A 16,970-nucleotide genomic window follows, 5' to 3' on the forward strand; every position below is an offset into this window, starting at 1 on the left:
TCTAGATTCAATCACTGGTCAGGGAACTAAGATCCCCACACACTGCTGTGATGTGGCCCAAAAATGAATAAAAGCGCTTCTTAAGATCCTTAAGTGCAGCCAGAGTTCAGAAATACTGGTTTAAGGTTGATTTAATGTTTTTTCTAAAATGAGGATTTTGAATATGTTTTGCTTTTGCGATGTCACTGACAAATATTTCAATGTATTCAAACTCTCTTTGCTCTATTTACAGAAGTTTCAATTCGCTTTCTATAATTAATCCAAGTAGGCCTTAAAACTGAGCTGTATAATAGGCGATGGGGCGTCTCATCTCCAGACCATGTCTCCTAGAGTCAGGTGTGGGATAAAAAATGGAGTAAACCCGGACATAGTCCTTTTCCTCCAGCTCTAGCTTCTAGTAGTTTGGATTAGTATCACTGTTTTTATTTCAAACTTCAGGAAATTTGGAGAACTACGAATATAATCTATCTATCTATATATAGATAGATAGATATCTGTGATGTTAGAATATATATATATCTCCTTTACGGAGAAGGCAATGGCACCCCACTCCAGTACTCTTGCCTGGAAAATCCCATGGATGGAGGAGCCTGGAAGGCTGCAGTCCATGAGGTCGCTGAGGGTCGGACACGACTGAGCGACTTCACTTTCACTTTTCACTTTCATGAATTGAGAAGGAAATGGCAACCCACTCCAGTGTTCTTGCCTGGAGAATCCCAGGGACGGGGGAGCCTGGTGGGCTGCCGTCTATGGGGTCACAAAGAGTCGGACACGACTGAAGCAACTTAGCAATAGCAATAGCAGTATCTCCTTAAGGAGATCGATTTCTCCCATATTACTAATTGCAATAACCACGCAGGAATACAGACTCCCTTCTGGGCATAATCAAATTACCTCTGTAAGGGTTCGCCCTATAACTATTTTTGGAAACTAGGGATTTTCCAGATTAGCGAAAGCTGTGGCGCTGTCACTGGCTCAGGCCTGTGTTTCATAATCTAAGCCGCTAAAGCAGCCGCCCTCACAGTCAATACGAAGCCTTCGCCCTACTTCGATACCTCTGGGAATCAAGGGCTCATCGGGGAGCTTTTTTTTCTCCCTTGGAACCGAAGTAGTTCACATTCTTGTTTACTAAAAATACCGTAAAGCAACCGTCTCCAGATTCCTCGCGGGTCACTTTAAATTACAAGTTCGTCCGTACACGACACTGGAGAAACCACTTACACCCACCAATGCGGGCGAAGGTCGATCCGACGCCTCCCTTTGTACTCGCTGAACCTGCGCCACCCAAATGCGGAAAGTTAGGAGAGGAAGAGAGACGGGAGCACACAGACGCACGTTCTAGAGAAATTACCAAAGCTGTGCAGGAGTTACAGTAAATTTGCGGATTCGAAGTTGGACATAAGGTATCTCGTAAAGCCCCCTTATTACTCTTTTGATTAAAAATATTACGTACGAGGCGAGGCGGTTTGAGGTTGTGTTAGTAAGTAGACCACGTCCCCAGCCACTCTAGGGAACCAACGGGGAGGTCACCCAGGTCACCGACGGTCCCACCCAGAGGACTCCGCTAACCGGCCCGCGCGGGCGTAGGCTCCGCGGGCGGAGACAACGCCTGAAGGGACTAGTTGGCACGCCGGCCGGGCGTGGTGACGTCAGGGCGGAAGCGCACGCTGCGTGAAGCGGCCAGAACCCGGCGGTCACGGGAATATCCGTCGCGCCGAGAACGCTGGTTAGTCTCACTCCGGGTTCCGGCTGCGTTGGGCGTGCGTGCAGCTCGCTGAGACTATGGCGTCCGGGCCTCACCCGACCGCGACCGCTGCCACCGCCGTCTCATCTGCTGCCCCTAGCGCGGGCGGCTCAAGCTCCGGCACGACGACCACGACGACGACCACGACGGGAGGGATCCTGATCGGCGACCGTCTCTACTCGGAAGTTTCGCTCACCATCGATCACTCGCTGATTCCGGAGGAGCGGCTCTCGCCCACCCCTTCCATGCAGGACGGGCTCGACCTGCCCAGCGAGACGGACTTGCGCATCCTGGGCTGCGAGCTCATCCAGGCCGCCGGCATTCTCCTCCGGCTTCCGCAGGTCAGTGCTCCGGCCCCGGGCCGAGAGGCGCGCCTCCCCTCCCCACCTTCCCCTTCGCTGCCTCCCAGTACTACCAGGGCCCGGCCGCGTGGGAGGTCACCCCCTGGGCCTCTCCAGCCGCGGGTCGCAGCCAGAGCGCGGGAGGGCGCGTGCGATGGGAGGATGGCCCAGGAGCTGTTCGCGGTGGGGAGGGGGAGGGGAGTGAGCGGAGGCACAAAATGGCGGCGGCGCCTGGTGCGGGCCCGCCTGACCCCTGCGCTTCCGTTCTCTTCTCTTGTCTGCAGGTGGCGATGGCAACGGGTCAGGTGTTGTTTCATCGTTTTTTCTACTCCAAGTCTTTCGTCAAACACAGTTTCGAGGTAAGCAGGGCGGGGGCGGGTGACGGGGGATTTCTCCATCCGGAAATGGGAAGGAAGGAGTGGGTAGTGTCAGCGGCCAGCTTTGCAGAAAGGGAGTGGTTGTAGGCTTTTGTACCTAGCTGTCACCCATAGGGGAGTAGGGACTTTTGGAGAGGGTTTGAGAACCAGAAGATGGAGCCTGAGCCCAGGTGCCTTATTATCAAGAATTTGCATTTTCAATCAAATGGAGAGTTCCTGTGAGATTGAGATTGGCTCCGGTTTTAAAATTAAGGGGAATAAGGACTTCCCTGGTGGCTCAGACGGTAAAGCCTACAATGTGGTAGGCCCGGGTTACATCCCTGGGTCGGGAAGATCCTTTGGAGAAGGAAATGGCAACCTCCACTCCGTACTCTTGCCTGGAAGATCCCATGGAGAGAGGAGCCTGGTAGGCTACAGTCCATGGGGTCGCAAAGAGTCAAACACGACTGAGCAGCTAAAGTTTGTTCCAGGCAATAAATAAAAAGAAACGTCACACTAGCATAAATCTATGTCCTAGAAGTGTCAACTGCAATTTCATTTCACCAAATGTCCCAGTTTTTTTCATTAGAATAAGTTCTATAGACTTTGAGAGGGGCACTTCTTTCTAACTTTACACCTGCAGTGCCATAATCTAACAGTTTTTTATTGGCTCTTTTTTTTTTTCCAGATTGTTGCCATGGCATGTATTAATCTTGCATCAAAAATCGAAGAAGCACCTAGAAGAATAAGAGATGTGATTAATGTATTTCACCACCTCCGCCAGTTAAGAGGAAAAAGGTAAGATTGGCATTATTGAATGCAGCATCTCTTGCTACTACTGAACTGTGCACCAATCATATCAAAACATTCTTTCCTCTCAAAACCGATGTAAGGGAAAACTGACTTTAATTTAGGTGTTAAAATTCACATAGGAACACACTGATACTTCATAATTTGAAAAACCACAGTTAACCAGTTATCTGAAGTTTGTAGAGGCAGTTGCGTTTATGGACAATCTTAACAGTGCTGTGAAGCCAGTCCTGTGGTTTTAAGATTAAACAAGAAAGGGAATATGTTTGTCTCAAGTGTGAGTGTGTTCTGTAAGTTATTTTTCCCCTCCCTTCTCTGTAAGACTGAAGGCTGGAAGTTTAAACACTGCAGTTGAAGTTAATATTGTGGTGAAGTTTTGTGTAGATTGTCTTACCACTGGAAGTTCCAGTTAATTCTTTACCAATTGAGGTTGGCTTTTGTTAGAATACTTCTCAACATTGAACTACGATATCCCCCATAATACCGGATCTGAAAGGACTGCAGGATGATAAAGTTTGGAGTCAAAGGGATTAAACAGGTATTTTGTTTTGGTCAGATAACAGTCTCAGTGAGTGGGCTGCATTTAGATAGGGCATTTATCTGATCTAGTAAGAAAATAGAAACCGAAATAGTGTTGTTTTATAGGTGGACACCTGCTGACATTTTATGTGTTCCTGTGAGGCAGTACCAAAAAGCTTTAGTTGCAGTGCTGCTTGTGTCTACAGATGGCTTCTCGTACTAGATGCTTCTAGTACATACAGTGCAGATTAGTTCTTCTGTTCGCTTTTTGAGGAAGTTGTTGTGATATTAGATAAACTTGTACTGAGTATGAAAGGAAGTCAGTTATAAAAAGATTTTAAGTCATTTTGGGGTTGGGCATTGGTTAGTACCAAATTAATAGCTTCCGTGAGTGGTCCTTGTTGAATCGGTAAATTGTTGGTAATGGAACTATTGAGAGACAAGTGAGTAGTAGCCTTGAAATGGTTAGTCCATCCACTTAGATTGAAATGTTGTTACCCAGATAGTTTTCACAGTGGTTTTCAGTTTTCTTACATTCTATATTCTGTTCTTTTCTCATTCACCTTATTTCCAGGGATAGACTAACTTTTTAATTGTATTTAAAAATGTCTTCTAGCTTCTTAGTGAGGAATCCCTGAAACTTGGGAAGTTTTCAAATTGATAATTTAGTATGGTCTGAGCTAAAATGTATATTTAGATCTAGTTGATTGTTAAGGGTGTTTAAACAATGACACTAATAAAAAGGTTCTTTAGTCAAAGGATTGTTTGCTTAAAGGAAATAGTTTTCTGTTAGTATTCTTTGAACCATTTTGCTATTATCATTTATTATCTACTTTGAAATTTTTCTTTGAGATGGAATATTCTTCCTTGATGTTAGAGTAGGTTCTCTTAACTGTGAAAACCTTGGAATTTAAAACATCTCACCTGATTTGACTGTTGTGTCGGGTTTTTTTTTTCCCCCTTTTGATCATTATCAGAGAAATCGATTGTGTCTCAATCTTAGAAGTCTGATTACAGCATGAAATTTAAAGGGAGTTGTTAATTGCATGGAAGCCTTTTTTTAGAAAGCAGGATATAAAAGTGTTTCTATGCATATTACAAGTTTACTCAGACAGGTAGCTTGTATATGTTATTAACTTCAACTCTTTTTTCCCTTGCAACCGACTATACAGCGACCAGCTACATTTACCAAAGCCTGGGTGATGTGGAGTGGTACATAGCGATGAAGCTGTCGTCATGGCAACAGTGAGTGAAGTATCGAAAATCCCCAAGGAGAAGCCAGTGCTCTGAGAATAGGTCACTGGAATCGGGGACTAACAGGTTGGCCACTGGTGAACCATTTAGAAAAACTCCTGTTTCTTGTTATAAGCGTTTGTCTTTGCTGTCCAAGTTATTAGAACGATAGCTTAGTAATTTTTTAATGTCATTAGAAGAGTACCATTAATATCACTTTAGCTAAGTAAAGTGTTTCAGTTTGTTTTAATGGTATTATTTAATTTAGTTCATGCATAGCTTTAACTTGTAGTATGACCTTGCTAATAACAAGCATCAGTTTTGTAGCCTTTAAAAAAAGTTGCTGTATTTCAGTGCTGACTATATATTAGAATTACTGGAGGAGCTTTTAGGAAAAACTGATGCCCAAGCCCCATTCTGAATTACGTGATTTTTTTTTTTTCTCTTCATTTTTTTTGTAGTTTGAGAATGTTTTTTTAACCTCAGAAAGATTTTTTTTTTTCATTTCAACAGTTCCCCAATTATAGTTTGCTTTTGAGTTGCAGCATATTCGCAGCAAATTAAGGGTTTTCTGTAGTTTTAAGGCACCTAGCTAGCTTCATACTGTAAGGCTTGTCTAAAAGAAGACAAATACTCAAAGACTGCAGCAACCCACTTACTGGTGAATGTGGTGTGGTATTTTCAACATGCATATACATCATAGATTAGAGTTAGAACGGTCTTAAGTGATTTGTCATTTAGTCCATTCTTCATCCAGTTTATTTTGGTGGCTCTAAAAGATGGCTTTCAGTTTGTTTAAACACTGCCAAAGAAAGAAAGATTCTTTGAAGTAGGAATTACAAATTTCTGTATGTTGAAGAACAGTCTGCCTTTTTGTACTACTGATCTCCTTTAAGTACAGTCTCAAAGAATTTGTTCCACATTTTCTTGGTCCTTTGTACCCTATGAGTAAGAGAAACCATGTTTGAATCTCCTCCTAAATTTGTTATTGTGGTTGTATTTTTGAGATCATGCTAAAGGAAATACAGCTAATCTAAGACCCCATAATAAAATTCAAATGATCAAAACCCAAAATTTTGTACTAAGATTAAACTTGGAGAATTGTTCTTCTCATATAAATTAATCTGAAAAAGTCTGTCAAAAGCAGAGGAGTAGGAGTTAGGTTTAGGTGGTTTTTTATCATAAGAATTACTTTTTTCTGAACAGATGAAAGTTTCTTTTAAGCAGGTTTTTTTTTTAAGATTTTAAAATGTTAACCTCTTCAAACTTTTATTGGAAAGAAAGTTTACCTAATTGATGAAGAAATTCTAGCAAACCTTAATTAAATTTGATGTGCTTGTTGCCAGGTTAAGTATGAATAGATACTTTGTTAATACAAAGAAACAATTTGCTTAGGCAGTTTGAACCTTTTCTTACTGCTCCTATTTGGGGATACAATTGTGATACAAAGTAATCTTTGTAAGTAGTATAAGTTACATGTTCATTGAGCCTTCTTTCATTGTGAGGTAAAACCATTTCTCAACAGTGAAGGTATCAGATTATGTACATCTACAAAATTGACTTTGAAGATTGCAAGCAGTTACTGTTGCCTAAGCAAGAAGTTGAGTAGGTAGTTGAATTGAGTAGGTAGTGGGTTTGGTTTCCCTGATTAGTTTAATATTGGGATTTTGACACCAAAAAATGTGAAAGTAAAGATTATACTGAATAGATAGAAAATAACTAATCTACTTAAGTAGAATTAGTGATTAAACCTGATTAAGGACCAGATAATAGCCATAATACAAATGTTGAGTTGGTTGATTGTAAGAAAATGAATTTCTAACAGAATTTGAAATAAACCCTTAAAGCAAGTTTGATAAGAGATACAATAAATTTGTTCAACATAAATAGGAAAAAGTGAAACAAAATTTTTCATAATAATTTTATAAGGATTCTAATGGTACAGTTTACTGTTTGAGTTGCACCTTAAGTGTTAAGGTGGTGTGTAACTATACCACCAGAGGTATTCTGTCTCCTAATGAATATCTGATGAAAGGGTCATCAGATAACTGGTCCATTGGTTAACGAGTTGGTTAAGTAGATTTCACTTTTCCCCAGATTTCCTGTTATAACATTTGAAAAATCATAAACCTTAAGATCTTGGAACACATTTTTGTGTACACATTTGTTTCTTAGTCACTAAGTCGTGTCCAACTCTCTGCGACTCCATGAACTGCAGCACAACAGGCTTCCCTGTGCTCATTTGAATTAAATTTGATTTTTTCCAAAGAACAGTGAACTTGTAGCCTGTTTGTCCTGATAAAATAGGTTCATTATTTATATTTTTATGTTAGAAATCAGTCCCCTTCCCAACTGAAAGGTGTGGCTTCATTTCTCACCTTTCAAAGCTGTAAGAACTGAATTGAGTGAAGGCCACTTTCAGCATTAACAGGCTGTTTTCCATCTTGTCAGCTTTGCCAACTTTTGTCTTATATCCAACTTGATAGTATAGCAAAGCTAGAAATAGTTTAGTTAAGCGTTCCGGTTTTATAGTTTGAAACAGGAGAAAGGAAAATAAATATGACTGCTGATTTTTTTACTCTGGTAACATACATTACAGGGTAATATAGCTGATTTCAATTTCTTTTTTGATTTTCAAGTGGATCTGTAGTGTAAAATTATGAGATTAAATTTTTTTGTATTTGGTGTCCATAGTAAAAGGAGAAGGGGGGACAGTGTTCAGAAGGACTATCTTTAAAATGTTGTGTTCTGCCTAGAGCAAAATCTCTTGAATTTTTTAGCTGAAAATAAGTATGGGGGAAAATATTTACATATTCTACCCATGTTAAAATCAGCTTCTAAATAAAAATGTGTTTTTTTGTTGGTTGGATCTAAGAATGTAACAAATGAAGGACATTGGTACATTTCATACACTTTAAGAAGAGAAATTCTAAGTCCTGACTGACTTCTCATTAAGAAACTAGTTTTCAATTTTAAGACTTAAATTTAAGACAGTTTTTTAATTGAAAGAATTTTTCCCCCAAGCACTGAACCATAGATAAATCGCCTCTCATAACTTTTAAGCTGTCAAAATTTTGGTCTGGCACAGAGACCTTATGTGCTGTTTTAGTTTCATTATGGTTGGCCCTCCCTTCTCTTTTGCATTGTTTACTAAAGATGCTGCCTGATAACTCTGAACAAATTTAGGCCTGGTTTTATTGATCACTTTGAGTGTTAAATTGGATTCTTAAAAACATTTCTTTGGTAATTGAGCTGAATCTTTCGTTTCCAGATTATTAACAGAGACTCTTAGATCAGTTTATTTAAATGAACTGCCCATTTAGGGGAATCTGAATTAGCTACCCACCCTATTTTCCCCTAATTTTAGTTTTGGTCTTAAACTAATCATGAGTTGATATTCTGTAAAATCACTCTAATCTTATGAAGTCTTTGTAATACACATCTTCAAGAGCTGTGAAGTCTTTGTAATACGTATGTTCAAGAGTGCATTAATTTTGTTTCTAGTCTATGTAGACTAATGAGATTATGAAAATAAATCAGGCTATCTGTTATGTAATATAATACATCTGGATGAAAAAAATCAAGGATACAAGTAAGAGCATTAGACTGAAATTTTTTTCATTTCAGTGTTTTGTTAGTAAATTAGGAAGTGAGTCTAGAAAGTATATATTTAATTAGCATAACTTGGACAGCACAAGATCAATGCTTTTAACTTGTTTGCAGGAGTTTAAAAAGCTGGTTTCTGTTGCCAATAGTTGGTTGGAAGGGAAAATGGAGATACCACAAATAAAATTTTTGGGATGTGCAAAACAGTTTTGATTTTATTTCTTACAAACTATAGGACTCCAAGCCCCCTGATCCTTGATCAGAACTACATTAACACCAAAAATCAAGTTATCAAGGCAGAGAGGAGGGTGCTAAAGGAATTGGGATTTTGTGTTCATGTCAAGCATCCCCATAAGGTGAGTTGTAGAATACAGAAATTACATTCGTAAGTATTAGGGTTTTGTTATTTTTAAAATATTATTTCCTGCAAATTTATCTTTGAGCACTAACCATTGGTTTTAAAAAGCAACTTTTTGGACATTGAAATGATCAGTAAAATGAGAATCAAAGTCCTGGGTTCAAGTCTTAACTTTTTATTGTGTGGGTGTAGATAAGTTCTTTTTGCTTCTGAGGTAACCCAATGTTCATACTAGAGAATGGAGATTTTTACATATTAGCCATGGAATGAATAAACACATGTCTGCAGAAGTACCTGGTGGTGTGTTACCCTGTTGCATAGTGAAATGGCTTCGAGTGTGTGGCTGCTCACTTTCAGCATCATTGAGTGTTTTTAGGTTTCTCCAGTGTCTCTTGGCTTCCATAAGCTCAGCATAAGCCATAGCACAATGATATGAGAGCTCTGGGGGCAGGACCATCTGCACATAGAAATGTGTTTCTGCCATTAGCTGTGTGACCTTGGCAGAAAACTCCGTGCCTCAGATTCCACATCTCTAAAATTGTGAAATGAGAATGATGATGATAATGGTCCAGAAAGATCTGAGCTCAGGTACCCTCAGTTGAGTTTTTAAAATTTATCACACTTTAGTATGGTAAGCTTCACTGTAGAGAGGTTTGGTTACTTACTATAATACCCACTCTGAGTTGTGCATAGTATGCACCATACACATTGTGTAACTGTAAAACTGTCTCTAGGGCGTTTGTACCTTTGGAAATTAAGTGAAATAATCAGTTCCTGTCACATGAAAAATTAGATACTGTTCTTAGATGATTTAACTTCTTTTTTCCTGTACAATTTTGGAACATTTCATGTCCATGTGAACTTTAGTAACATAAAAATCTACATTGACTATCAGGTACATTTTAGGTTGGTCTGTATTATTCATGCAGTTTTTATGAATTAAAACTTGCTCCTAACATTTTCAGTTACTTACGTTCATTGAACTCTGTACTTTGAAAGAACTTCCAATATGCTAAACTAAGTTTTTTTCCCTTGTTCTTCAGATCATTGTTATGTATTTACAAGTCTTAGAATGTGAACGTAATCAAACCCTGGTTCAAACTGCCTGGTAAGTTGCTTTTTTACATTTCTTTCCTAGCCAGGAAAACAGAAGCAGAAATAAAGTAAGTTTCATTTTCCCTTTCCAAAATAATGAGATAAGTTTGTTTTGGTGCTTTTTGTTTTTTTGTTTTTTAATCAAAAGGTAAATAATGCTTATTTCTGCTTCCTGTTTTCTTGGCTTGACTAATTACTTTTAATGGAGAACTCAATTTAACTTTGTTCTTTTTTCTACTCTTTAATTAAAGGGTAGTCCATGATGGTAAGTCATAGAACTCTGCCCTCTGCACTTCAGCCCATGACCTCAGGATGGCCTGATTGGCTGCCCTGCTCTCCAGCCAATCCAGTGCAAGCTCTCATCCGAGATTCACTGAAGTGGTCCATATCCATCTGGCAGCATCTTCTAGTTCTGTCGGGTTGTCAAAAAGGATTTGTATATTTGTTTCTAGAAGTAACTATTCACATGCCTATGTATTTAATGTATACCTGTAACTATCAAAATGAATAGTTCATTTTTGATAGATTTGTTGTCCAGCCATTATGACTTTTGTTAGGAGTTTGACTAGATTTCTATTTTTAGTATGTATAGCATGAATTCTACCATTGGAAAGAGCAGCTTAAAATGGGCACCATCCCCATTCTTGATGAATGTATAGCTGCTGGGCTATTGGAGGCAATGGTATTAGAAGTAAGAAGTACTGCATTTTAAAGAGCTGTTAATTTTAACATAGAACTCTAAAACTTAGATTTTAGAGATATAGATGTGTGATTTGTAGTGCTGACTTATTAAAAGTTAAAACAAGGAGTTTGTGGTTCAGCCACAACTACTGTCTTAAGACTGTTGATGTGCAGTACTTAAGTGATGTAATTCTTATGTTCTGGACTTAACGACTGCCATGCTTCTTTATTAGTAATACTAGAAAAGTCTCATTGCTTTTATAAAATGCATGACTTTAATATATGTTCTATAGATTTTTAGCAGTTTTCATGGGTTACGGACTTTTAAGAAAACAGTCTTTTAGTTTAACCTTTTGAACAATTTGTAAAATTTATTTAATACTTCAGGAATATTGTGGGGAGGGTTCACTATTAAAAAAGTCCAGTGATTTATTAACTGAAGTAGTTACTGCTTTTATTTATATTTAGTCATACTTGTATATAAACAAGGCTGTTATATATATTATTTGCTCTTCACTTCCCAACCTAGGTTTTCTGAACTAGCTTAGTTTTCTTAATTTGGTGCGTGCTTACTGAAAATGCCTTTTTATCCCTATCACAGTATTGAATTTTTGAAAGAACTTGATTGACACTGCTTTTCATTGTGGATAAAGGAGAGAGATGGTCAATAATTAATGGCTTGAAGTATTGTTGGAGTGGTTTATCATTTCTGAAACTAATCATGTCAGAACTTTCAAAGCATTGCTTTTCATAGAAATATGTTTTTTTAAAAAACTGTTCTATGTGGAGTAATAGTATGGAATTATTTTAAAGGACTTCGGTCCTATTTAGGAGATATGAAGAATGATTCTAGTGTTAAATTCTTATCTCTTACTGCTTTTGAGTTAAGAATTGTTATATGCTAGAATACTGAAAATACAAACATGAGAAGAAAAAAGAATAAAGTAGATTGAGTCTCCAATTTTATGTAAGGTTCAGAGGAACTGATTTGTTTACATACAAAGCTTACGGTTGAAATATTTTTCAGGAATTATATGAATGACAGTCTTCGAACCAATGTATTTGTTCGATTTCAACCAGAGACTATTGCATGTGCTTGCATCTACCTTGCAGCTAGAGCTCTTCAGGTAGGTGCATATATAGAGAGAGAGACGTAAATCTTGTATAGTCCAATAGGATACATCACAGGAATTAGCAGTTCTAATAAAAACAGTGAAAATTTCATCTAATCTGTTTTTATGGTTTAGATTCCATTGCCAACTCGTCCCCATTGGTTTCTTCTTTTTGGTACTACGGAAGAGGAGATCCAAGAAATCTGCATAGAAACACTTAGGCTTTATACCAGAAAAAAGGTAATTCTGTTTACCAGCACTTGCGTTAATATTTTGTCAGTGCTAAGAGTGTAAACTTATGTAAAAGAGAAATACTAATTTCATTTTCTTCCAACAGCCAAACTATGAATTGCTGGAAAAAGAAGTAGAGAAAAGAAAAGTTGCCTTACAAGAAGCCAAATTAAAAGCAAAGGGATTGAATCCTGATGGAACTCCAGCCCTTTCAACTCTTGGTGGATTTTCTCCAGCCTCTAAACCATGTAAGGTTAATAACTTAAGCACTGAATGTGTGGTTATTAGAAAGTTATAACATTTCACAGTTGCATAGAAACAGTGATGTTAAGCTGTTCATATTTTCTCTCTTGACAGACAACTAAGGACTGATAATTGAATGGTACTTGGTTACATTTAGAAACGTATTTGGCCTTCTGTATAATCTAATAGTTAACATGCCTTAATATTCTTTTAAAAGCATCACCAAGAGAAGTAAAAACTGAAGAGAAGTCACCTATTTCTGTTAATGTGAAGACAATAAAAAAAGAACCCGAGGATAGACAACAGGCTTCTAAAAGCCCTTACAATGGGTGAGTATACTTGAGTTAGAAAAATGGCCTGAGGAATCTTTTTATGTATGTAATTTCTAACACTATGTACATAACTAAAAAATTGTGTGTTTTTTTAAGTGTAAGAAAAGACAGCAAGAGAAGTAGAAATAGCAGAAGTGCAAGTCGATCAAGATCAAGAACACGATCACGTTCTAGATCACATACTCCAAGAAGACAGTAAGTAAACACTTTGTTGGGGAAAGCAGTCTTATTTGGAGTCTTAAAAGGTTATGGCTTAAAAAAAAATTGCACGTGGACTGTTTTCAAAGTTAGGCTAGATTTAATTCAGGGTAAATTGTCAGAAATGAGTTTGGAGATATGCTCTGTAGGCATGTGGCTTTTTTGTTTCGTGGTAGTATATGGCATTCTATTGTAGTTTTGCTTTTGTTTTTCTGGAGAGGTGTACGGCCTGGCCAACCACTTACTACTAATGAAGAATCAGGTTAACTATAGCTAAAGAATTTTCCCTAGTTAACTTTATAATTAGATGGCTAGCTACTTGTGGCTCTTCAGTGGTTCTTTTGAGTATATGGGAGATAATTCAATAAATAGCTAGGACACTCTGTAAAAACGAATTACTCCCTTCCTTAGAATATAGACGTAATATATTAAGGTTTGTTTAATATGTTAACAGGCTGAAGGAGAGGTAGTGAGGGGTGGGGAAGTTTATTAAACATCTTAAGTCTGGTCTGTCACTGATACAGTGGTTTTGTTTTGAACCTGCTATGAGCACCACCAAAAATATTTGCTCCCAGTAGAAACTGACTCTCAACCTCAAATTTTTATTATCTAAGTTATAATAATAGGCGGAGTCGATCTGGAACATACAGCTCGAGATCAAGAAGCAGGTCCCGCAGTCACAGTGAAAGCCCAAGAAGACATCATAATCATGGCTCTCCTCACCTTAAAGCCAAGCATACCAGAGATGATTTAAAAAGTTCAAATAGACATGGTCATAAAAGGAAAAAGTCTCGTTCTCGATCTCAGAGCAAGTCTCGGGATCACTCAGATGCTGTCAAGAAACACAGGCATGAAAGGGGACATCATAGGGACAGGCGTGAAAGATCTCGCTCCTTTGAGAGGTCCCACAAAGGCAAGCACCATGGTGGCAGTCGCTCAGGACATGGCAGGCACAGACGCTGACTTTCTTCCTTTGAGCCTGCATCAGCTCCTGATTTTGCCCATCTACAGTGTGATGTATGGACTCGTAACAAAATATTAAAAGCAAACTGATTAGGATTTGATTTCTTAAACCCTCTAGGTCTCTAGAAACACTGAGGACATTTTCTTTTGAAAAGAACTATGTTTTTGGGTTTTTTTTTTTTTGCACATAAAATGCCCTAGCAGTATCTAATTGAAAACCATGGTCAGGTTCAATTGTAATTATTATAGTTGTGTATTGTTTATTGCTATAAGAACTGGAGCGTGAATTCTGTAAAAATGTATCTTATTTTTATACAGATAAAATTGCAGACACTGTTCTATTTAAGTGGTTATTTGTTTAAATGATGGTGAATACTTTCTTAACACTGGTTTGTCTGCATGTGTAAAGATTTTTACAAGAAAATAAAATACAAATCTTGTTTTTCTAAATTGCTTCAATCTTATTTAAATAAATTATTAAAAAGAAAAGTTTTTGATAGTAAAATGCCTGTACTGATTTTCTGACAGACCTGTTTCTTTCCTTGTTATATAAAGTTTGAGATTAAAATGTAATTCTTACCTGCACTGGGAGCTTTCGTAGAAATCTTCCTTATATAGGTGGAAAAAGCAAATGGGTTTGGTCCAACAGTGTAATGTTACATGATTTTTACATGTTTTATTGTAGCATGAAACTTAAGTCAAAATTTGATTTGCACATAAATGGGTACCATAAGGTTATTTAAGTCAGGTTTAAGTACTATTTTGAAGGTGAGCAAATCAGAATTTTCAACAGAATGGCAAATTAAGACCAGTTATTCAGCTTTTAAGTTTTTCTTTAGGTATTTAGGCTAGGAAGTGAGCCCATCCCCCAATTCCTCCCCCTGCGGCCCCCATCCTGCCTGGCTGTTCAAAGGAATATGTGATCGCAAAAAAATCCAGAAGTCGTATAGCCAAGGGTATTTTTAAAATTATTTACTTGAGAGTTCCCTAATATTTTGGAAGTCAATTTAGAGACCTTAAAAAAGCCATAATAAAATATTGCTTTATAGTTAAGTTTTCCATTAAAATTTTCACCCATCTTGATTACTTACCTTGTCCACTAGACTTGGCTCCAAATGATTTGTTGCTGTTTCAAAAAATCAAACACACCCACAAAGAGATGAAGATTTACTGCCATAAGGATGTTTAAAGTAGTTACAACTTCTGAAGAGGACTCCAAAGAAGATTTCCAAATACGTTCTGCTATGGTGGGCAGTGGGGCTGGAAAAAGTAGAAAGCCTCACAGGGAGACGAGATTCACTTGGAAATAAAAATGTCGGTATGGTGCTTAAGTCATTTACATTCCTAACTAAAAACTAACATGGCCTAGCATGATCTCAGAGAAGTCAATCGCAACCCACTCCAGTGTTCTTGGCTGGGGGATACCAGGGATGGGGGAGCCTGGTGGGCTGCTGTCTATGGGGTCGCACAGAATCGGACACGACTGAAGCAACTTAGCAGCAGCATGACCTAGTGTAAATGAGCAACTTGTGGAAAGGTAATAGTTCATTGTTGTTTCTACATGTGCTTTTATGACACATATTGCTGATCTGTAACAGTATTTCTAAAGAGCTTAAACTGCCTCTAAATAGTGACATTTCTTTCCAAGACCAACATTGAAGAAAGGCAAATGACCTGTTGAACAAAGACCCTGTTGAAAAATCCTGAGTTCTTAATAGTGTAGCAACTCTTACTGTATCCTTGTTTGTAAATAGCATGTGGGTGAAGGGCATTTGTGAAGATGGAAGATGCAGAAGATAGACCTGCATGTGAGGTAAGAGCTGTATGTTACAGGTTGCTCTGGAATGATTACTTTTTTCCTTCTGCCCTAATTTTTGTGCTATTCTTTTCTGGGAGTGAATGAATTTTTTTTAACTTTGTATGTTAGAGTATAGCAGATTAACAGTATTGTGATAGTATCAGTGTCTTGTGCTGTTACTGAATCAGTTTTCTAGGTTCTTGTCGAGAGTTTAGGCTCTTACCAGCAGTTTAATAATCTTATGCTGCTGAACCCACATTTAAAAAACTTAAAATTATGGGGAAGGTCAAGTGAGTACCCATCTCTCAGCTCCAAAAACAATCAATTCTAGGTCAGGCAACCTTTTTACTCTAACATCTAACTTAGTATTCAGGTTTCCTGTTTGTTTATAATTGGTTTGTTCAAACAAGGTCTGTATTTGGTTTTAATCACAAGTTGTCCATCTTTTTCCCCCTGAAAAATTGGGTCCTTTGTCTTGTAATTTTCATATTCTGGGTTGGCTCACTGTAACCCTGTGGTGTCTCTAAACACTTTTGTTCTTCAGATCCCAAGGTTGGTTATTTTGAAACACAATTGCTGCCTCATTCACCAGGTATCTCACCTAAGTTCCTGATCCTAAAACGTTACTGCTTGTATGTACATCAGCAATCTCATATGTATGTGCCCCATTTGTATCTGTTCTCTTAACCTTTGTTTCCCACTACAGCTGTACTTCTGCAAATAAGATGTTATTTGTCTTAATAATTCTTAATACAAGTCCTATTATGTTATAGAATATTACATTTGTCATTTACAATTGGCATCTTAACCCTAAAGACAGACCAGTGGAATTCTTAATCTCCTTTCCATTTTAAAATAATAAAAGTAATGACCTCTTTCCTGAATTTAAGTTGCAGCCACCTCAGGCGAAGAGTTGACTCACTGGAAAAGATGCTGACGCTGGGAGGGGTTGGGGGCAGAAGGAGAAGGGGACGACAGAGGATGAGATGGCTGGATGGCATCACCGACTCCGTGGACATGAGTTTGGGTGAACTCCGGGAGTTGGTGATGGACAGGGAGGCCTGGCGTGCTGCGGTTCATGGGGCCACAAAGAGTTGCACACGACTGAGCGACTGAACTGAACTGACGGCTTTAAATATTGTCACTGTTAACATCAGTTGTTAAACCCATATTTATGCCTGCTATCTGCATCAAAAGCCTCCTTTAAAATTTTGAAGTTTTTTTTTTTTTTTCATGAAAATATCCAAAACCAAGATAATTTCATAGTAACAAATAATACTTGTTAGTCCCAAGAGCCAACTCCTAGCTCACCATGTGGAAGTGTCCAACCTTTTGAGACACGATGGACTG

At 38.2% G+C, this 16,970-nt stretch overlaps 1 protein-coding gene across 4 annotated transcripts; it reads left to right on the forward strand.

The window, feature by feature from the left end:
* Nucleotides 1-521: 521 nt before the first annotated feature.
* On the forward strand, nucleotides 522-16,397 carry CCNL1 (cyclin L1). Of its 4 annotated transcripts, none has more exons than NM_001206311.2 (11): nucleotides 522-2,085; nucleotides 2,370-2,444; nucleotides 3,130-3,239; nucleotides 8,845-8,965; nucleotides 10,011-10,075; nucleotides 11,771-11,870; nucleotides 11,991-12,095; nucleotides 12,193-12,334; nucleotides 12,547-12,658; nucleotides 12,758-12,856; nucleotides 13,474-14,407. In NM_001206311.2, the coding sequence occupies exons 1-11, from the start codon at nucleotides 1,783-1,785 to the stop codon at nucleotides 13,820-13,822; spliced, it is 1,581 nt and encodes a 526-aa protein (NP_001193240.1). In that variant the 5' UTR covers nucleotides 522-1,782; the 3' UTR covers nucleotides 13,823-14,407. The 4 variants fall into 4 exon arrangements, 3 of the variants coding, with proteins under 3 accessions (NP_001193240.1, XP_010799710.1, XP_059738361.1); XM_010801408.4 differs by lacking the exon at nucleotides 13,474-14,407 and adding an exon at nucleotides 14,926-16,397 and having other exon boundaries at nucleotides 1,730-2,085; XR_009493206.1 differs by lacking the exons at nucleotides 11,991-12,095; nucleotides 12,193-12,334; nucleotides 12,547-12,658; nucleotides 12,758-12,856; nucleotides 13,474-14,407 and having other exon boundaries at nucleotides 1,730-2,085; nucleotides 10,011-10,130; nucleotides 11,771-11,787.
* Nucleotides 16,398-16,970: the final 573 nt, after the last annotated feature.

This window comes from Bos taurus, chromosome 1 (assembly GCF_002263795.3).
Source record: "Bos taurus isolate L1 Dominette 01449 registration number 42190680 breed Hereford chromosome 1, ARS-UCD2.0, whole genome shotgun sequence".
NCBI classification, from domain to species: Eukaryota; Metazoa; Chordata; class Mammalia; order Artiodactyla; family Bovidae; genus Bos; species Bos taurus.

Excerpts from the sequence above, each read along its gene's own strand:
- CCNL1 (NM_001206311.2), top strand. The coding sequence starts at position 1,783 with ATGGCGTCCGGGCCTCACCCGACCGCGACCGCTGCCACCGCCGTCTCA. Across the intron at positions 2,086-2,369 it reads TTCTCCTCCGGCTTCCGCAG|GTGGCGATGGCAACGGGTCA; the intron begins GTCAGTGCTCCG and ends TCTTGTCTGCAG. Across the intron at positions 12,335-12,546 it reads TTCTCCAGCCTCTAAACCAT|CATCACCAAGAGAAGTAAAA; the intron begins GTAAGGTTAATA and ends TTCTTTTAAAAG.